General features: G+C 40.0%; 1 protein-coding gene across 1 annotated transcript in view; it reads right to left on the bottom strand.

Moving 5' to 3' along the window:
- Positions 1–13401: 13401 nt before the first annotated feature.
- Positions 13402–22565, bottom strand: part of LOC124798324 (ADAMTS-like protein 4) — a 750423-nt gene continuing 741259 nt past the window's right edge. Inside the window, exon 14 of the mRNA XM_047261674.1 lies at positions 13402–15400. Coding sequence (XP_047117630.1) covers positions 15288–15400 — 113 coding nt within the window. The 3' untranslated portion in view covers positions 13402–15287. The remainder of the gene's footprint in view (positions 15401–22565) is intronic.

Below are 22565 nucleotides of genomic sequence, written 5' to 3'. Positions count from 1 at the left end.
GGAATCGATCTGAAATCCCTTGTCAATAGCACTCAGCACTTCATGTGAATAAAGAGCTAGTTGTGTTTCACAGGAACGATGTTTTCTAAACCCACGTTGACTGTGTTTCAATAGACCGTTTTCTTCGGGGTAATTCATAATGTTCGAACACAATATATGTTCTAGAATCCTGCTGCATATCGACGTTAACGATATGGGCCTGTAATTTAGTGGATTACTCCTTCTACCTTTCTTGAATATTGGTGTGACCTGTGCAACTTTCCAGTCTTTGGGTACGGATCTTTCGTCGAGCGAACGGTTGTATATGATTGTTAAGTATGGAGCTAATGCATCAGCATACTCCGAAAGGAACCTAATTGGTATACAGTCTGGACCAGAAGACTTGCTTTTATTAAGTGATTTGAGTTGCTTCACTACTCCGAGGATATTTACTTCTACGTTACTCATGTTGGCAGCTGTTCATGATTCGAATCCTGGAATATTTACTTCGTCTTCTTTTGTGAAGGCGTTTCGGAAGGCTGTGTTTAGTAAATCTGCTTTGGCAGCACTGTCTTCGATAGTATCTCCAATGTTAACGCGCAGAGAAGGCATTGATTGTTTCTTGCCGCTATCATACTTCACATACGACTAGAATCTCTTTGGATTTTCTGCCAGGTTTCGAGACAAAGTTTCATTGTGGAAACTGTTATAGGCGTCTCGCATTGAACTCCGCACTAAGATTCGAGCTTCTGTAAAGGATCGCCAATCTTGGGGGATTTTGCGTCTGTTTAAATTTGACATGTCCCAACGTCAATGGCAAGGTCCATCTTTGCAACCATGACACCATGCGGTGCGGTACAGATGGGTCCAACAACATGCCAAATTGAACTTTCAGAATTGGCATCACGTTCTCTTCACTGGTGAGTGTCGCATATGGTTTCAACCAGACAATCGTCGCAGACGTGTTTGGAGGCAACCCGGTCAGGCTGAACGCCTTATACACACTGTCCAGTGAGTAGAGTACGGTGGAAGTTCTCTGCGGTTTTGGGGTGGCATTATGTGGGGCTGACGTACGCTGCTGGTGGTCATGGAAGGCACAGTTACAGGAGCATATTGGTGAGGCATTCGTCTTCATGGACAACAATTTGCGCCCCCATCGTGCACATCTTGTGAATGACTTCCTTCAGGATAACGACATCGCTCGACTAGAGTGGCCAGCATGTTGTCCAGACATGAACCCTATCAAACATCCCCGGGATAGATGGAAAAGGGCCGTTTATGGACAACGTGGCCCACCAACCTCTCTGAGGGGTCCACGCCGAATTGCTGTTGAGGAGTGGGACAATCTGGTCCAACAATGCCTTGATGAACTTGTGGATAGTATTCCACAATGAATACAGGCATCCATCAATGCAAGAGGACGTGCTGCTGGGTATTAGAAGTACCGAAGTGTACAGAAATCTGGTCCACCGTCTCTGAATGTCTCGCTGTGTGGTGGTACAACATGCAATAAAAAGGGCCGAAATGATGTTTATGTTGATCTCTATACCAATTTTCTGTACAGGTTTCAGAACTCTCAGAACCAAGGTGATGCAAAACGTTTTTTTGTTTTTTGATGTGTGCATCTTCATTTCAAGAAACTGTCTGTTCCTTTCAACTACACTTCCAAGTCCTTTGCTGCCTCTGGCAGAATTACAATGTCTTTCATTGCTCTATCAAATTCTTCTTGCAGTATCAAATTTCCCATCTGATCTTCATCTACTTTCTCCTCCGTATCTATAATACTGTCTTCAAGTTCATCTCACTTTTATAACCTCTCAATGGCTTCCACTTTCCAGCTTTCCCTTCTTTGCGAAGGACTGGTTTTCCATCTGAGCTCTTTATATCTATAGCCTACAGCTGCTTTTCTTCACTTCAAATATCTCTTCAGTTTTCCTGCAGGTGTTATCTATCTTTCCATAATTATAGAGATTTCTAAAGCTCTGCATTTGTCTTCTAGCCATTCCTGATTAGCCACTTTGTACATCTTGTCAGTTTCGTTTTTTAGACATTTCTATCCCTTTGTACCCACTTCATTTTTACAATTTCTCCTTTCGTCAATTAAATTCAGTATCTCTTCTAACGGAAAAGATTTCTACTAGGCCTTGTCTTTTTACCTGTTTGGTCCTGAGCCACTATGTCATCTCGCAAGGCTACCCATTCATCTTCTACTGTAGGTAACTGTTGACTAATGCTCCTTCTGAAACTCTCAAAAATCTCTGGTTCTTTCAAGTTATTTAGGTCCCATCTCTTTAATTTCCTACCTTTACATCACTTCTTCAGTTTTAATTTACAGTTCATAACCAATAACTTGTTGTTGAGAGTCCACATCTGCCCCTGAAATGTGTTATATTTTTAAATCTGGTTCCAAAATCTCAATCTTACCATTGTAAAATCAGTCTGAAACCTTCTGGTGTCTCCAGGTCTGTTCCACAAATACAGTCAAGTGTTTAGTGATGGTTAAGTTAGGGTCTGTACAATATTCCCCAAGGTGGGCCACCTCTTACCTTCCTTTCCCCCAGTCCATTTTCACCTACTACATTTCCTTCTCTTCCTTTTTCCTACTGTTGAATTCCAGTCCTCCAATACAATTATATTTTTGTCTTCCTAAACAATCTGAATAATTTATTTTATCCCGTCACACATTTCCCCAGTGTCTTTATCATCTATCGGGTGATCAAAAAGTCAGTATAAATTTGAAAACTTAGTAAACCATGGAATAATGTAGATAGAGAGGTAAAAATTGACACACATGCTTGGAATGACATGGGGTTTTATTAGAACAAAAAAAAAAAAAAAAAAAAAAGTTCACAAAATGTCCGACAGATGGCGCTGGACAGCAAAACGTCAGTGACTGCGCATGACAATCGTGTATAAAAGGAGCTGTAATGAGAGAGAGAATCAGGGCGAACTACTGTACTCTTCCCGCCAGGTGCTTAATTTGTGCGAGCCTACACGAGCCGAAAGATTGTACTAAGCCGCGATCAGACAGTCCAGTGTGCGCCAACTGCAATGAAGCGCACCCTGCAAACTACAAAGGCTGCGAAGTCTATCAAAGCAAGCTGAAACCCTTCCTACCAACTGCACGAACCGAACAACACACACGCCCACCAAAGCGGGCTGGCCAGCACCAAAATGCAGTGCAGCGCCAAGAAGCACCTGAAACCACAGGAACCCAAGAGGCCAGGCGAATCACCACCCAAACACCACAACCAGGAAGCAGTAGGACTCAGCAACAACTCGATAAAGAAACTGCCCGCACATATGCAAGCGCAGTCTCACCGAAGCAAATGACGCCAGTACACCGGGTAAGGGGCGGGGATGATTCCGGGACGCCAATCCAAGGGCCCCTGGAACCACCGCCTGCCCCCAAGCCTGGTGATCAAATACCAGTCCCGAAGCCAAGGGAGCCAGGGCACAACCCAACTTCTACTGAAGCTGAGCGAGTGCCTACAACAACTGAGCCAACACAACTAGAAGCTACCCACATCCAGGAAAACTACCCAGCGGAAACCGCAACAGTACCTAATCAGCCAACTCCACACACCGAACAACCAGCACCACCACAAAACAAAGAACCAGGCCCAACTCCCTTTCAAACTGAACTGGGAGCAGACATAGGTGAGATTCTGAACACCCTCAAACTCTTTGACAAGCAGCGACTGCTGAACACAGTCAAACTCACCGCCCAAAAACTCCGAAAAACAAATGACAAGGCCACCAAAGCGCTAATACTGATGGAGGCAGTATTCACCATCATGGAGTAGAGATGGCGACCCGTAGAACACCAAAACGGAACATGACAGTATGCCTCTGGAACGCAAATGGCATAAAAAGCAAAAAGACTGAAATACAAGCCTTCATCACAGAAAACGACATCGATATAATGCTCGTAACTGAAACTCACCTACGTCCACCTGACATCTTCCGCTTAAGAAACATGGCCACATACAGAACCGACAGACAACACCAGAGAGGCGGTGGCACGGCGATCTTCATCAAGAACAACATCACACATGACACAATACAAACCCCTGCACTGGAAGAAATAGAAGCTACCCTGTTAAAAATAAATAAAACCATAGGAGTACTGCTGATTGGGGCGGCATACCTTGCCCCGAACAGAGAACTTCGAGAACACGAGCTACGACACATATTTGACCTCCATCCAAGGGTGCTACTCGGGGGGGACTTATACGCAAAACATCCCTTCTGGAACTCCCGAGTGGCAAACCCCAAGGGCAACCAATTGCTAAACTTAGAAGAAGCACTTCAGATAACAGTCTGGGGCCCCGACGACCCCACCCACATCCCGCTACTGCCACAACAGAGGCCTGACGTCTTGGACATCGTTGTGACCAAGGATATAGCAGACAACATCCACTTGGATGTCCGAGACGACCTATCCTCTGACCACAAGCCTGTGTTGGTTAACTTCCACAGACTCACGCGACCACCGCCACCACAGCACCAAACATTCAAAACTGACTGGGACTTATACCGAACTTCCCTAACTGCGACCATCCGACCAGATACCCAGCTCAGAACAACGGACGACATCGACTCAGCGATCGAATCACTCACCACACAGATCCAAACAGTTTCGCGCCAGTCAACAACCATTACAAACCAACCTAGAAATGAGTTCGAACTCCCACCACTCCTTCATGATCTCCGTCACATCAAAAACAAAGCCAAAAGACGCTGGCAACAAACTCGCGACCCAAGAGACCGTACAAATGCAAATAAACTAATGCGCGAGCTAAATAAACGGTTAACGGAGTGGCATGCGGAAGTATGGGCGGGCAAAATGGACTCATTCAACCTCCAAACCACCGACGAGTGGAAGGTAGTAAAGAACTTAAGAGCCACCCAACCACCCAAAAGGGCCAGATAGGTAACCAGGGCACAATCTACGACGCCTTGTCGAAGGCCGAGTTACTCGCTGACACCTTTGAAGAGCAAAACACCCTCCCATCCCACGACGTACAGACACGCGACGACCAAGACCTAGAAGACAGAATTAAACAAACCATCGATACGTTGAGGAGTACGCTACCCACCACAACACCGCAGCTAACCACCCCAACTGAAGTCAGAAGGGAAATACGTAAAAGAAAGGGAGGTTCTGCACCTGGTCTCGACAAAATAACACATATGCACCTAAAAAATCTTCCACGTAAACCAATAGTGCTCCTGACTAGGATTTTCAACAAGTGTTTGCAACTGTCATATTTTCCATCCTCATGGAAAATAGCAAAACTAATCACTATACCGAAAGCCGGCAAAGACCCAAAAATCCCTTCAAACAATAGACCTATCAGCTTACTACAGACCATGGGGAAGCTGTTCGAGAGGATTTTACTACAGCGTCTCCAACCATCTCTGACGGACAACAACACACTAAGAGCCGAGCAATTCGGTTTCCAAAAAAAGGTCTCAGCAGAACTCCAAGTGCTCCGTGTCACTGAACACATTGCAGCTAGCATGAACCTGCAAAAGTCTACCGCAGCCGTGTTCCTTGACTGGGAAAAAGCCTTCGATAAGGTGTGGCACGACAACTTAATCTGGAAGATACTACATCAGACATCTATCCCAGACGTCTACGCCAAGCTACTTGACAGTTACTTGAACGAGAGGCACTTCGTGGTCGAGGTGGATGGCAATCGTTCCTCTCGTCGCCAACTGAAAGCGGGCATCCCCCAAGGGTCTGTCCTCTCACCAACTCTATTCAACATCTACATCAACGACATTCCCTTGGAGGCAGGAGTCCACATCGCCCAATTCGCCGACGACACGGCGTTCTACACCAGTAAACATCGGCAGCACGTATCCATCGGCAGACTACAACGACAGCTCAATAGCGTGGAAAACTGGTGTAGAGCAAACAAACTTCATCTAAACGCCGCAAAAACAACCGCCATCTATTTCACCCGAAAGCGACCAGTCCTGCAGAACCATCTACGACTCAACGCCCAGGAATTACCCTGGAGGAATGAAGTCAAGTACCTTGGCGTGACGCTGGACAGTAAACTGTTGTACCACCATCACATCAAAGAAAAGAAAACAAAAGCCATGAACCTAGCCAGGGCCCTTTACCCTCTCTTCAAGAGCAAGAACTTGAAAGCAGAAACAAAACGGACACTATACAAGACAACGGTGCTGCCCACAATGACATATGGCTGCTCATCATGGGCAGTGGCTTGCCCAACAAGGAAATACGAACTACAGGTAGTGCAGAACAAAGTGCTCAGGTGGATCCTAGGAGCACCCTACTGGACACGAATATCCCAATTACATGAACAGCTGGAGATGGATACACTTGATCAAACGATTAGGAAACAAACTACAAAAATTTTCCAAAAAATAGATAACATCAGAAACACCTGCAGACACCTGACAGACGTAGGCACCCAAAAACCAAAAACCTGGCACAAACAGAGAGTGCCACGATCCACCACAGAGGACCCCACAGATTAATCAGGAAATACTCCCCAACTCCTAGTCAGAAGCAAAATACAACTACACCAATCACCTAAAACCAGACCAAGTACATTGCATTGCGAGAGACAACCTAGCGGCAAGCAGACGCTGAACCACCATGGACAAAGAAGAAAGCGGCAACCCAGCCGCAACAAACACCAAGGACCAAAAGGAGAAGAAAGAAGAAACAAACACCAAGCCTTCTTGCAAGGCACAGCACCCCATCAAGGGTGGCGGATTGGTGAACTTTTAAGTTCAAAAATCACAATCCTGACCCCCAAAGAGAATAAATGATGCCCCCACAGCACTACCTAAACACAACTACACCAATACACGGAAAATCGGCGAAGCCGATAAGCCTGTTCAACAACAATGTGACACTAAAAAAAAAAAAAAAGAGAGAGAGAGAGAGAGAGAGAGAGAATCAGATGCGCCAGCAGCCGCAGCATGTTGATGTTACCTGAAAACGCGCTTTTAGTGAAGCTGTATTATAAGAATGGGGAATGTGCTAGTTCAGCGTTACGATCCTATCGCCATAGGAAGGGAATTCGAACTTGTAAAGGTCCGTTGACAAACGCAGCTGTGGCGAAAATGATTTCGAAGTTCGAAGCCACGGGTTGTTTAGACGATAGACCACGTAGTGGCCGACCGAGCACAAGGCGTAATGCTGCTGAGACAGTTCGGGAAGAAATGGAGACTGTAGCGGGTTCGTCTATGCAGGGGGAAGTCAGCGCTCGGGCACGCCGCACCGGCATTCCATACACTGCTGTTTTTTTTGTTGGCGCTGAGGCGTACCCTCCGTACAAAATCCATCGGCATCATGAACTGTTACCTGGCGATTTACTAATACGGAGGGCATTTGCGGTGAGAGCGTTTCAAAAGATGGCGGAAGATGACGATTGGTTGAATAATATGTTTTGGACCGACGAAGCTCATTTCACGCTTCGAGGGTCTGTCAACGCCCGCAACTGCAGAATTTGGGCTACCAAAAATCCTAGAACTGTCGTGGAAACTCCATTATACGACGAGAAAGTCACGGTATGGGTTGGATTTACCACATCTACCGTTATCGGGCCCTTTTTCTTCGAGGAAATGCGTGATTCTGGTTTTGTAACTGCTACAGTGACGGGTGAGAGGTACGCCGATATGTTACGGAATCGCATCATCCCCAGCCTGGCTCATAAACACCTGCTGGAACGTACGATGTTTATGCAGGATGGCGCTCCACCCCATATTGCTAGACGCGTGAAAGATCTCTTGCGCGCGTTGTTTGGTGATGATCCTGTGCTCAGCCACCACTTTCGTCATGCTTGGCCTCCCAGGACCCTAGACCTCAGTCCGTGCGATAATTGGCTTTGGGGCTACCTGAAGTCGCAAGTGTATCGTGATCGACCGACTTCTCTAGGGATGCTGAAAGACAACATCCGACGCCAATGCCTCACCATAACTCCGGACATGCTTTACAGTGCTGTTCACAACATTATTCCTAGACTATAGCTATTGTTGAGGAATGATGGTGGACATATTGAGCATTTCCTGTAAAGAACATCACCTTTGCTTTGTCTTACTTTGTTATGCTAATTATTGCTATTCTGATCAGATGAAGCGCCATCTGTCAGTCATTTTTTTAACTTTTATATATATATATATATTTTTTTTGGTTCTAATAAAACCCCATGTCATTCCAAGCATGTGTGTCAATTTGTACCTCTCTATCTACATTTTTCCGTGATTTATTCAGTTTTCAAATTTATACTGACTTTTTGATCACTCGGTAGATATCATGTTGGCATATAACTTTGTAAGCTGTGATGGGCGTTGGTTTTGTGTCAGTCTTGGCTACAATAATGTGTTTACTACATTATTTATAGTAGCTTATCTACATTTCTATTTTCTTATTCATTTTTAACTCTTGTCCTCCATTACCCGCATTTCATTTTGTTTTTATAACCCTGTACTCACCTCACCAGAAGTACTGTTCCTGCTGCCGCAAAATTTCACTTATCCCCACTATATCTAACTTCAACCTATCCATATCTGTTATGTAAATTAATATAAATCTGCTGCCTACATACTAGCAAAATCAGAATCTGTTCAATACTAACATCTGGAGAGTTACAACATGCAGAATTTACATCCCTGAGTTCCAATATTCTGAAAAAATGTATAAAAAGTGGCTGAGGCATTCTTTTACTTTGTTTTGAATATCTACAGATTTTCTATTTTCTCCCTGTTGTCTGTAAACTGCAATAGAACGTTGCACCAGAATATAAAATTCTGTTATGAATTCTAGGTAGGAGAGCAACATAGTGCTGTGACCTCAAAAGCATTTTCTGTGGAGCTGACAATGTGTTAATTGCTTGAGAAATCACTGGAACACATGCATATAGCAATACTACCTGGGTCTACTATTACGTAAGTCAGTGACAAATGGATAGAAACAGGACCTGCTGCTTAGAGCTAATTCTCCAAACACCTAGGCCTAAGCTAATCCACTCATGTGCTAAATGTATTGTCACAGCTTTGATAGATAATGTATGCTCACCAAGACTGGCTATGCATTATATGTTTTGCAGAATAATTTCATACTTATCCTACAACATTGTAGCAAAGTAATAAAAAAAATCCCTGCTTGTCTGAGAACTTGTATAGGCTTTGACTCAAGAGGGAAGGGAATAGAAAATAAGCCTCTTGAAAATAGGAAGCAACTATACTGTGAACTATATATAACACAGTAACTAAAATAAAAGTAGTCTTGGCGAATGTACAGGTGTTAGCATATCTGTGAAATAAAAATTAGCTGCTGGAAAACTTTCAATATTGTGTTGCTTCATGCCAAGCATTGTACCATGTTTGAATCTTCCTTATCACATTTTCCACAAGAATATGAAGACATTGCAAGTCACATCTGCCTCACTCTTGGGAAGCAGTTTGAGTGAGGTCACCCATTGACTGAGGAGGCTCCTGCAACAGGTCCCAAGTATACTCACTTCAGTTCATGCCAAAAGAAACTGCTGGCCATTTTATTCAGTTTATTCCTACCTCCTAGAGGAAGATATTCACAAGATCAGCATGGTGACTGTAGGGGTGGACAGTAGGTTGAACTACCCTTTCCCAATATTGTGGAGCTTTCAATTCACCTTTAATAGCAAAGTGAGGAGTCCAACACCCACACATGATACTAACCCAAATCAGTCATGATGACTGACCCACACCATTGATGAAACTGATGGACTGTATGTTAGACATATCCACTGGTGTTATCATCTCTACACTCATCAGTCTGATGATGATGATCAGATATCAGAGAAATCTTGCACTAGTTGGTGAAGAGACCTAAATTCCATTGATTCATATTTCATCCCAGGCTATCCTATGGGCACTTTACTCATGCACCAGTGCTGGAAGATTTTTACTGTTGTTCATAATGGATGGCCAAAGAGATTGTGTGGAGGTTTTTGTGGCTTTTCTTGGCTGGCTCAACCTTTCCAATTCTTCCAACAGTTCTTTTACATTCTCCTCATGATATCTCTAAGCCAGAGTTTGGAGATGGTGGCCAACAGAATATTTTTTCATTATGACAGATCATTATAAGGTAAATTCCAATGTTTTGTGTCTTTTGATAGTGATTGAATGATGTTATGTAGTGTTCCAATTCAGCTGATAACTTAACCCTACTGACAACCATTCTCACAGTAGTGTCAGTACATGCAAAGCATATGCCTGAAATGATCCTTTTAGTCATGTTGCTATAATGAATAGTTTCTGCAAGCCAAATTTTCCTTGTCAGATTGGAGACACTGTGTACTCTGTTGAATTGCACTGAGAATACAGTGGCTGTATGTAATGGTTTCCTTTGGTCAAACAGTACTGACAAAGAAGTTTTTGATGAAAAACACAAACTATTCTAGTCACAAACAGTGCACAAACCTTTCTTTAGCAATTTGTAAAACCACTCAAGATGACGATGATGACTGAAAGCTCTCCCAAGACACTAGCAATCATTAACAATTGCTGTACATTGGCCATACACTGACTACATTACACCTCCTGGACGCTATCTTGATCTGCAGGTTTGCCTACCCTTGACCAGCAGGCATCTCTTCCTTTGTGATTTTTTTACAAATATCACAAGGATGTCGCACATTGAGGACACAATACTATTTACAAACCACCTGTCAATACACTAATTATTACAGGTGCCACCACTGGACACCACCTATGGTTCTGAGTAGTATGTGGTGCATCACACTGCCTGACCCTATGAACATTGCTTCAACAGCCACCTGGGATAAAGACTCCCCAATGGAATTTGTTTTTCTTATTCATATGTCATCACAGATGATCTTTCAGTAATATTTCATCATTTTTCAGGAGTGCATTCTGAATATTGTTAACTCTTGTACCAATATTTTGGCTGACAACTTTTCAGACTTTCTCACAGTGAGTTGCTTGCAAGATTTTTAAAGCACCTCAGTAAATGATCATGCATCAAAGATAACTTGATGCCTGCATTTTTACTCCACAATGCAAAGTGTTTTAAAAATCTTGCCGGCACCTCATCTCAAGAATGGCTAAAAGGTTGTCAGCTAAAATATCAGTACAAGAGTTAATAATATCCTGGATGCACTTCTGAAACATTATGATATATTCAATCTGCCAGGAACACATCAAGACAGATCTTTCAGGTGTTAGCCTGGACTACGCTTTACTGTAAGCTTGTGCTGTGGATAAAACTGACCTCAAGTTCAACGTAGGAATCATCATTCATGGAAGTCCACATCACCCACTACAGTTTTCAACAGCAACCTACACAAGCAGTTTCATGCTGATATGAACAACAGCTGACCGAAAAGGCATGTTCCCCCAGTGAACACTGTCAAAAGTCAACACTGAACTGGTGTATGACTTACATAAGATCTATAAAACTGAACGCCTTTATTAGGCAGTTAGCATTACAGCATAGTTACATTTTTATCTTCACAAATTGATTTCCGTATGTCTTACAGCATTAGAGCCACTCTGCCAAACTTAAGATGAGATATGGCAAGTTTGACGACATTACACAAGTGGGTCTTTGTTGATATTCATCCTGTAACTAATATGTTTTGTCTTCCATCTAATTTCTGGAATTTTATTTACTCAATGATAAATAAATTTGAGAAATTCAGAAATTAATAAACAAAATAATAATAAATTCATGGCGATTCATGAACGAGAATAATGATAAATCTAAATTTTTTGTATCCCATTAGATTGTGGATCTATCTTCTTGCCTTGATCCAACTCCTCCTTACAATTAATACTGTTTTTCCTATGGTGATCTAACAAGGATTATGTTGGTCAGTTCAGGGGTAGCCTCAGGAAAATGAGAGTTCTAAAACATTTACTGAACTTACATATCTGAAGTGTAGTATTAATAAATATGTGTAACTGCCCTAGTCCATTCATATTCCCAAATATCAGCCGAAGCCTTTACTGTTGAACATCTATAATTAGAGCAGACTTTTGCCATTCCTGATGTATAATACTGTTTTCTCTTTAATCAATTTAGAGGTACCAAACGCTGTCAAAATGTCTGTGAACTTCTTGTAATCCTGTCAGACATACAGATGGACCAATCAATATAATTATGTGTATGTCTGGTGAGGTCAATAAGCACAGCATGAAGTGACACCATGTCATATCACATGCCTAAACAACAGCAACAGATTTAGAGACCTCTGCTCACTGTCTCAGTCTCACTTTTCTCGGCTGATATGCAGTACATGCCCTCCAGTGGACTCATTTAAGATGAGCTTGTGATATTTGGTTATTTTTTGGATGCTCAGTTGGGCTTCGTTATTTCCTGTCATCAATGTTTGGCCCTCCATATAGACATGTTGAATTCCCTAATGCAATGCTGTATCCATTGTCCATTAGACTTCATGTTGTGCTTTCCATGAGAGCATGAATGGTGAGTATACGTACTGAGAGAGTGGTTTGTTTTTGAGTACTTCCCAGACTGGCAAAGTTTTTGTTCTCCATCACTAACATTTGATCTGTTCAGTAAATCTCCAGAGAATTTTCATTGCCAACAGATATTCACTTCTAGAAGCTTTAGTTTCTGTCTCGTTCAAGGAGTTACAAAAGCTGTTATTTTCTGTGATTTGTGTGTGCTTAATTGGTGTTCAATAAATCCTATATTGCTGTAGAAGCTGATCTACAATAGACAGTAGAACTCAACAAATTAATCCAATAGTTATGAGTCAGTGATTTAGAAATGAGAAAAAGTCTGGCTGCAAGGGCAGCAGTATTATACATTTATGTATGTAATTACATACACACTAAAATCATATTTCTTGATTTAATATTTCAATGAATAACATCATAAAAGAAGAAGGAGGGATGAGTTCTGTATCTTCAATACCTCTTGTGCACGTTGCAGGGGATAGTGGCTCCACTGTTTACACAATACTCAGTTGACATTTAGTACTGTCAAAGTTATGTGTTTGCGTTGTTTAGATGTAATTTCATCCTTGTTCTGCACAGAACTTTATTTTTAATAGCTATTTGTTATTTAATGTGGCTTCATGCATCACAAATATTTCATAGATGCTGATGTTAGAAGAATAACACTGAAGTAGCACAAAAGACACAGCAACTGAAGAATAACATTATTCTTTGTGGTTGTGCCAACATTACTCCACAACAATAAATTAGCACATATTTATAATGGTATACATTAACTTCAGCGCTTTCACAGCCAATGTTCAACTGACAAAACTTCTTCACTGAACAAAATCACAAGTATCTTATAACTACTGTTAAATTTATTTTCACAGAAATAATAATTGGCACAATACTACATAAAGCTGTAAAATAATACAAAATGAAATACTTGGATCAACATACTCAAAGAACATTTCTGCAACACAATTTCATATAATTACATAACTTAATATTTACACATGTACAGAAAGGACAACGCTGAAAATTCTTCACAGTTCAGTTACAAGATGATCACTGTTCTTTGCTTTGGTGTCCTATCAGTCTAGCAAATAATCCTCAATGAAATGTTTTAATAACTGTTAAACTGTCACCAACAGCTCTTCTTAAATTGATAAAATAAGTTTTGATTTTGATTAACAAACACTGATATTATGTTTCATGATATGTCTACAGACAGGTAAACCCAAAAGTTTGTGTTTCTATTTTTCTTAAAAAAGGTCACTTCAACATTAATGATCCATATGTCTTAGATGGACAATTTTCATAGTTTTCAATACAATGATATCCTAGAATATTTCCTCACTCTGCATAAACTTGCAACATTATATCATCAGTCCTTAAGATGAATAACAGATTTCACCTTTATACTGAACATCATTACAGTATCTACAACTATCTTAAAGCACACAGAAAATTCAGATCTTACAAATGAAAAATATCATTAAAATGTGTAAATAAATGCCCTGCATCTGCTGATTTACTGTTAGGACAGATGAAATTACAAGTCAGCCTCAGTACACTACAATAACTTCACTTTCAATAGACAATAGAAAAATACAGAATTTTCTTGTTGTTACCAATTTAAATGTTAATTCGGGCACATTATACTGAATTATATAAACAAAAGAATGAATAAAAGCCACAATTTTTCCAAAATTATTTCACTGCTGCTTTCACAAAATGGGTTCACAGCCAGCACTGCTGTACCACATACACTCGGCAGGTTTATGTAATATTGTTCTCAATTTAATTAACACACACATAAAATTTTAAGTATGCACCATTTTCTGGCCACACAATGCCAAAACTGTAAACAAAATGACTGCAGGGTATCTGCAGGAGAATGTCAAATATATATTTTTCTATTGTAATTCACCATTGTGCTGCAGAATGGTTCACTGGACTTTCTTGGCTACCAGTTGTATTTTCGTCATCTTGAACATCAATTCAGCAGGCAAGAACAGTTTTACAGATATACAGATTAGCACTTCCAATGACATGAAGCTACCGACTAATTTCAATATTTTGATCTCATAAGAGCAAAGAGCATTACATTAAATGCTACAGTACAGTGAAAAATAATTGTTTCATAACCACAAGACAGATATCATTATCTACAGTAAGAAGTCTGCTTCTATGATTTAATCATAGTTGCAATTAGACTGAACACAAGTGATTTTGGTACAACAAAAACTCCTTCTATCCTGTAACGGAAGTAACTCGTGCTGGCACTAATAACTATCACAAAACTTCTGCTGGAAATGTAAGTCTTACACCACAAATATACCTTTCTCTGAGTGATTATAAGGTTTATTACAGTCTGGCATTACTAAACTGTATTTGGTGCACTGTAACTGCCACTAATATGTGTAAATGCAGCACTTAATAAAAGTGCTAACTGCAGCAGTATTCCCAAAGAAAGAGTGCACAAGCATTCTTAAAATACATAAGTCATGCATGCATGAATAATGACTGATTTTCTTTGAACACATTTTGAAAAGCTGCAGGATGAATCACATGCATTGCATATCAAATGCCTAACATAAATTCACATTTAGTCATCAATTATGTGCCACAACGCAAGGGACACCTCAATATGCCTAAAATCAGTCTGAGTAACAGTCAATTAGAACATCAAAATCATGTGCTCTGTATTATAATGATTCAAGCATATCATTATTTGTGACAAAACACATTGGCCCATACATTAAAAACCTCTTAATTAGTAACCAGGTAGAGGCGTAACAGTATGGTACTGACAGCATCCCTGTCAAGCTAATAATCACTGCATGCATTTAGAATTTCTTTCGGCAGGAATGGCAGCAGTTGTTATGGTAATACTTATACTTGCAGAGTCGAGCTTGTACAACAAGATGACAGTTTGGAAATTTGTCTGCACAGTCGTTCCCTGTAACAAAAATGAATTCTCATACAGTAATGCCCACAATGGAAAATTTTTCACATGAACTGTCAAAATTACTAGCAGAAATAAATTTTGCTTATGAACATACCAACAGCTGCTGTAAAAATCAAATGAGAACTGAAATGATTTCCAGTGACTAAATAATTGAAAGCTTAATTACTCAGAAACCCACAGTGTGGTATTTGATACAAATAATACCTTAAAGATAAAGGAAATAGTGATTACTTATCAGAAAATATAAATTAAAATCATGTAAATCCCTTGGTGTCCTAGTGGATAACAAATTAACATGGAATCAAATGTACAGACAAGATGATAACATTTCAGACTTAAGTTTTCTTTGTATAAGTATCCACTTTGATGAAGCTCAGACACACATAGTTTTGCAAGATTTCACTCACAGATACCTAAATGACTTTGTGGTCCAACGCTACAAATAAAGAATAAAACATTTATACTGTAATGAAAGAATAATAACAGTATCGTGTGCAATCAATAAACCAACACATTATAGAGACTTCTTCATGTTTTTAGTCATTTGTATGTTGCTATCCATTTACAATGATCAGCCAGAACATTATGACACTTAGCTAATAGCTGGTATGTCCATCTATGACACGGATAACAATGACAATGCATCATGGCATTGAAGCAACGAGGCCTTGGTAGGTCGCTCACATCCCATATGTGTTCAATTCGGTGAGTTGGATTGCCAGCACATTAATTGGCACTTACCACTGTGTTCCTCAAATCATTACAACATACTCCTGGCCTTGTGACATGGCACATTATTGTGCTGAAAACTGCCACTGCCATCGGGAAAAATGACTGTCATGAAGGCACATACATGGTCTGCAACCAGTGTAGTATACTCCTTGGCCATCATAGTGCACTGAACATGCTACAAATGATCCCCAGAACATAGTGGAGCTGGCACCAGCTTGTCTCCATCCTACACTACAGGTGACAAGGAGATGTTACCCTGGAAGACAATGGATCCGCACCCTCCCGTCGGCATGATGAAGAAGGTATTAGGATTCATCAGACCATGTAAATCTCTGCCACTGCACCAATGTGAAGTGCCAATGGTCATGTTCCCATTTCATTTGTAGTTGCCGATGTCATGGTGTTAACAATGACACACCCACAGGTTGTCGGCTGCGAAAGCCCACCATTAGGAGTGTTTGGTGCACTGTGTGTTCAGATGCATGTCTGATGATACTTCTGCCACAGTTTATTGCCTGTTATGTTTTAACAGTCTGCCCAAACGACATTTGACATCTGTCATGAGGGGTGGCCGCCCAACCCCAAATATCTGGATGTGATTTCACCTTGGTTTTTCGACGTGTTGAAGGTACTCAATACAGCACTCCTCGAACAACCAACAACATGTGCAGTTTCTGTAATGCTTGTGCTGAGGCTCTGGGCCATTACAATCTACTCTCAGTCAAACTAAGATAGGTTGCATGGCTTCTCCATTCTAAACATGGACAGGATACTCACTGAAATTACGTGCAACCTGTGTACTCCTGACTAGCAGTCATTCCTTGCCAACTGAAACTGCTATTGCCTTGTTGGGTTTATATCGACAGTAGGTCAGTGGTCATAATATTCTGGCTGTACACACTGTGAGGCAGAGAGGTTCTTGCTTGTCAGAGTGTGAACATTTGATTAATTTGCTATTTGAATTCTCTTGAAATCCCCCCCCCCCCCCCCCACTTATGAGCCACTTAAACTGTAGTTGTACATTCACGACACAGTCCCACAGTCCAAAGTAGTGCTAAAAATGAGTAGAACTCATACCTAAACTTGAGACTGATAGCAGTAAGATTTTTGGAGTAAATCTAAATGTATGTCAGAAGGACAGTCTAATGGGAAATGAAGATGGTGTATAATTGGACTGGACAAGAATTTCAGATCCACCAGAGTCACCTCCAGACATAACCAAAAGCTTCAGAGAAACCCTCAGCTCTCTAAAACATTATGTTCCTGCATGTTACCGCCATCACTGGAGGAGACTTCACTAATGCATAATGCTTTCTCTGAAAATTTCTTGGAACAATTAGTTTGGAAGCTCATTTATGATGAAAATATATTACATATAATGGCAAAGAATAGACCTGACCTCTTTGAGAAGTTCTGCATTGAATTTGGTATCAGTTGCAGAAGTTGATTATTAAACTAAAAGAGAACAACTAAACCAAGTAGAAAGTCTTAAGTGTCCACTAATACAAATAGAGACGTCCAGTAATACAAATAGAGATGCACTCATGTCATACCTCAGACAGGAACTCGAAATATTTACCTCTGGGCAGGAAAATGTAGAGGAACTGTGACTCAAATACAATCAAGCACTGGATGGGACGATCCCTCAATGGTAAATAATTGTTGTAATTAAACTTGGTGATTACTGCACAATATGTATAAACTGAAGCATATGGCTACAGTGAAAAAATGCTGAATGAAAAGCATTTTGCTGTTAAGAGGGCAATGCATGAAGCCTGCAATAAATACCGTAGTAGAGTCTTATAGAAAGATTTCTTACAAAATCCAGTATATGAGGGCTGTTCAAAAAGTATCCAGCTTTTATTTTTAAGTTCAGAATAAAATTAAGTTTTCAGTTGCAAATATATTTTTATTTCACCCATGCTGTTGCCACTGTTGGAAGTATTGCTCGGAAACCTATTTTGGTATGATGCACAGCTGTTCTGTCAAATGCTGCATAATGTCAAATTCTGCATAATGTCTTCCCTGTTCTGAAATATGGTCCCTTTCAAAGCCTATTTCAGTTTAGGTAAAAGCCAGAAGTCACTCAGTGTTAGGTCGGAGGATTTGGAGGCTGACAAACCAGAGCCATATTGTATTTGGCCAAAAAACTCTCGATTAATTTCGAATGATGCATGTGTGTGCTATCATGGTGAAGGTGCCAACTAGTCGCTGCCTACAAACAAGTCTGGCTGTTTTCATATTACTGCTTCATTAAAGTAATGTAGAACCTCTTGGTAGTACTCCTTATTGACATTAATATGTTCTTGTGTGGGCTTGTGATGGACCACACCACTGGAGTCAAAAAAGATGATCAGCATGATTTTCACATTCTTGTTGAACTTCTTGCTTTTTTGGGTCTTGGAGATGATGGATATCCCCATTACAATGAGTGAAACTTTGTTTCTGAGTCATACCTACTAACTCGGGGCTCATCACCAGTGATCAACCAGCATGTCCTGTGCAATTTCCAAATGAAGTGGCTTTGCTCAGTTGTTAGCAACTTTCACACAAATTTTGCTCAGATCCTCCTAGGGTTCAAATGTTCCATTAAAATTGAATGAATGGATTCAATATGAATTTTAACCTTGTCTGCAAGTCATGTGATCATGAATTGTCTATACTGCATCTCCAAGTCCTCTCTTTTGTGGATGTTGAGGGCCTAACTGAACGTCCTCACTCTTCACTGATGAGCGGCCATCTTGGTGGTACCCACTGCTTCATCCCCAAACACTTGTCAAACCTTGTGAGTTGTTTCAACTTGAGAATCACCAAGCTTAAAATAAAATTTGATGCAATAATGTTGTTCCAAATTTTCTGTCATTTTGCCCACAACACAAAATCGGATGACTACTGCTAACATGTGTTGACTTATTAATAGCTAGCCAGTGACTTGCAGTTTCTGCAGTCATGAAAAAAGTCAGGCTTGAGCACTACATATGCCTACAAACATAGAGATCATACATGGCTCAACACCTTCATTGGTTTTATCAATAAAAAATAAGCTCGTATACTTTTTGAACAGGCTAGTATATGTAAAGTCTGTCAATGGCAGAAAAGTTAGTGTTCGGCAATAATGGATGACCTTGGAACTGAAGTTGAGTGTAGCTGAACTTCATTTTCAAATGTTTCTTTACTAAGGCAGATATGGTAACACTGGCCCAGTTTACTTCTTGCACCACTGCAGAGATGAGTGATATGAACAGTGGTGTTGAGAAACATCTGAAATAGTTTTAAAATTTTTTTTTAAAAAAGCCTCTGGAACCCTATGGAATCTCTGTGATGTTCTGCACAAAATTTGAAGCTGAGTTGGCTCCATTTTTAGTCATACATAATGTAGACCAAACTGAACAAACACTGTGCCTAGTAGTTGGAAGAAAGCGTAGGTTACATCCATCTACAAGAACTGTAGTAGAAATGATCCATAAAACTACTATTCAATTTCATTTATATCCATTTGTTGTAAAATTTTAGGATGTATTCTGAGCTCAACCATTATGAAGAACCTTACATAGAATGACCTCCTCCATGCCTACCAGTGTCGATTTCAAAAATATAGATCATGTGGCACTCAGTTTGCACTATTCCCACATAACATCCTGAAAGCCATGGATCAAGGAAATCCTGTGGAAAGAAGTGCTATGTGAAAAAAATCTACACAAGCACATGATCTCAAAGCGGTGTAATGACTGGAAATATGTTTTAAATGTACAGAAATTTAAAATGTTACTCTTCACAATTTTCAGAAATGTACCATCCTATGACTAACATATTAGTGAGTCATAATTTCAATCAACCAAGTCACACAAATACCTCGGAGGGGTGGCTCATATCCCCAACTTTGGGGATATGAAATGGGATGATGAGTCATAGGTAAATCAGATGGTGGACTTCAGTTCATTGCTAGGACACAGGGATAATGTAGTTAATGATTTTTCTTTTGTGGGTGACCACACCCATGTACTTTTTGAAATATTTTTATTCATTTATTTCACACAATCACGATTTTGGATTTAGAATCATTATCAAGGGCAATTTGAAATGTCTATGTTAACATCAGTAGATGTATGGATCTGATGAACTGTCAAATATACATTATAATTTGGTAATGTTTATTTGCTATGCCATGTTTCAGCCATATCATGTCTTTGATATTTACTCATGCACAACTGTTTTATAAGACCAGATAAGCGTTATTTCTATAACGACATGCCATTTAGTCAGGTTGGAGACCTCAAATTGCCCATGAGAATGTCTATGAAGCCAAAATCATGAGTGTATGAAATAAATGAATACAAATGTACAGTCAAATGGTGAAAATTTCTTAATAATAATAATAATAATAATAATAATGTAATTAATGTACACAAATAAGCTGCTTTATCACATGTGCATACCATCTTAGAATATTTCTTAAACTATTACTCAAGGGCTTGGCATGCCAAATAGGAATCACAGATGATACTGAACCTATACATAGAAGGTCAGCTTGATAGATGACTGATTTGTCTGACTCAAAAGAGAACATCAGGGAAATACTGAAAACCCAAATTGGCTGATGCATGAAAACAGAAACCAGGCATCCCACAAAATCCTACTCAGAAAGTTTCAAGAATGAGTATTAAGTGAAGAATCTAGGAACATACTTCAGCCTTCTATGTACTACTCCCACAAGGACCAAAAAATGAGATTATACTAATCACAGTGCATACAAAGGCATTAAGCAGTCATTCCTCCAACACTCCGTATGTAAATGAAAGCCAGGAAACCCTATTTTGCCATGCACTTCACAGTGGCTTCCAGAGTGTGTATGTAGATGCCATAGCAACCATCTAGAACTCTTTCAGATCAATGTTTCAATTTTTGTTTGGTTGGTAATGATTCACCATTTTGGCTTACTTCTTAGAGTGGTTTGTTTTACCATTTATTACCAGATCTGGATAATTTACCCACTGGAGTGGGCTGCATCAAATTTACAATATCATTAAATTACAATATAGATGATGTACAACATTAAAAATAATTTAAACAAATTAAACATTTTACCGAAGAATAATTTTTGTTCAACATATACATGGGCCACCCAGAAAGTAAGAGACGTTTTAAAATAAAAACAGATTAAAAATATGAAAAAAAACAAATTTTATTACATACACTTTAAAGGTACACTCTTAAGCTGTTTCTCTATGTAATCACCATTCAGACTGAAGCACTTATAATATTGTGGTACAAGGTTTTCAATATCATCTCTGTAGAAATCTGTCACTTGCCATTGCAACCACTAGTTTACACAGGCACACAGTTCAGCAATCAGCATCAAAGCACTGTGCAGGGAGCCATGTATTCATTGCTGGGAAGAGGTGGTAGTCACTTAGTGCCAAATATGGGTTCTATAGTGGATGATCAAGGATCTCCCATCCAAAATCCCATAGGAGCTCTAGGGTATGATTGGACGTCTGTTGTAAAAAAAAAAAAAAAAAAAAAAACTTTTGTGCTAAGATTTTCCTCAGACTTGTTTTGTATCACCTGCCTCAACTTTGTCAGTGTTGGCTGATACGCTCTGAGTTATTGTTGTACCATGTTCAAGGAAATCAACAAGAATCTATACTGATTCTATAATGAATTTGTGACTACTGAATTTTTGGCCAAGTTAGCCCCTCTTCTAATTATAATCTATCACAAATCCCTCAAACAAACAACCATGACCGGCTCTTGGAAAAAGGCATAGGTCACCCCCATTTACATGAAGGGAAGTAGAAGTGATCCACAAAACTGCCATCCAGTATCCCTGACGTCGATTAGTTGTAGAATCTTAGAACATATTCTGAGTTCAAACATAATGAGGTATCTTGAACAGAATGACCTCCTCAATGCCAACTAGCATGGATTTTGAAAAATCTATCATTTGAAACTCAACTCATGCTCTTCTCACATGGTGTATTGAAAGATTTGGATCAAGGCAACCAGGTAGATGCTGTATTCCTTGATTTCTGTAAAGCATTTGACTTAGCATCACACCTATGCTTATTGTCAAAAGTACAGCCATATGGGGTATCAGGTGAAATCTGTGACTGGGTTGAGGACACTTTGGTAGGGAGGACACAGCATATTATCTAGGATGGGGAGTCACTGTCAGATGTAGAAGTAACTTTGGGTGTGCCACAGGAAAGTGTGTTGGGACCCTTGCTGTTTGTACTGTATGTTAATGACCTTGCAGACAATACTCACAGTAAAATCAGGCTTTTTGCAGATGATGCAGTTATCTATAATGAACTGAAATACTGAATAATAATAATTTGAAAGAAGCTGCATAAATATTCAGTCAGATCTTGATTAGATTTCAATGTGGTGCAGAAATTGGCAACTTGTTCTAGATGTTCATAAA

The sequence above is a fragment of the Schistocerca piceifrons genome, chromosome 5 (genome assembly GCF_021461385.2).
Source record: "Schistocerca piceifrons isolate TAMUIC-IGC-003096 chromosome 5, iqSchPice1.1, whole genome shotgun sequence".
Taxonomy (NCBI): Eukaryota; Metazoa; Arthropoda; class Insecta; order Orthoptera; family Acrididae; genus Schistocerca; species Schistocerca piceifrons.
Note: the sequence above shows the minus strand (reverse complement) of the source record. Positions and strands in the feature narration are given on the sequence as shown.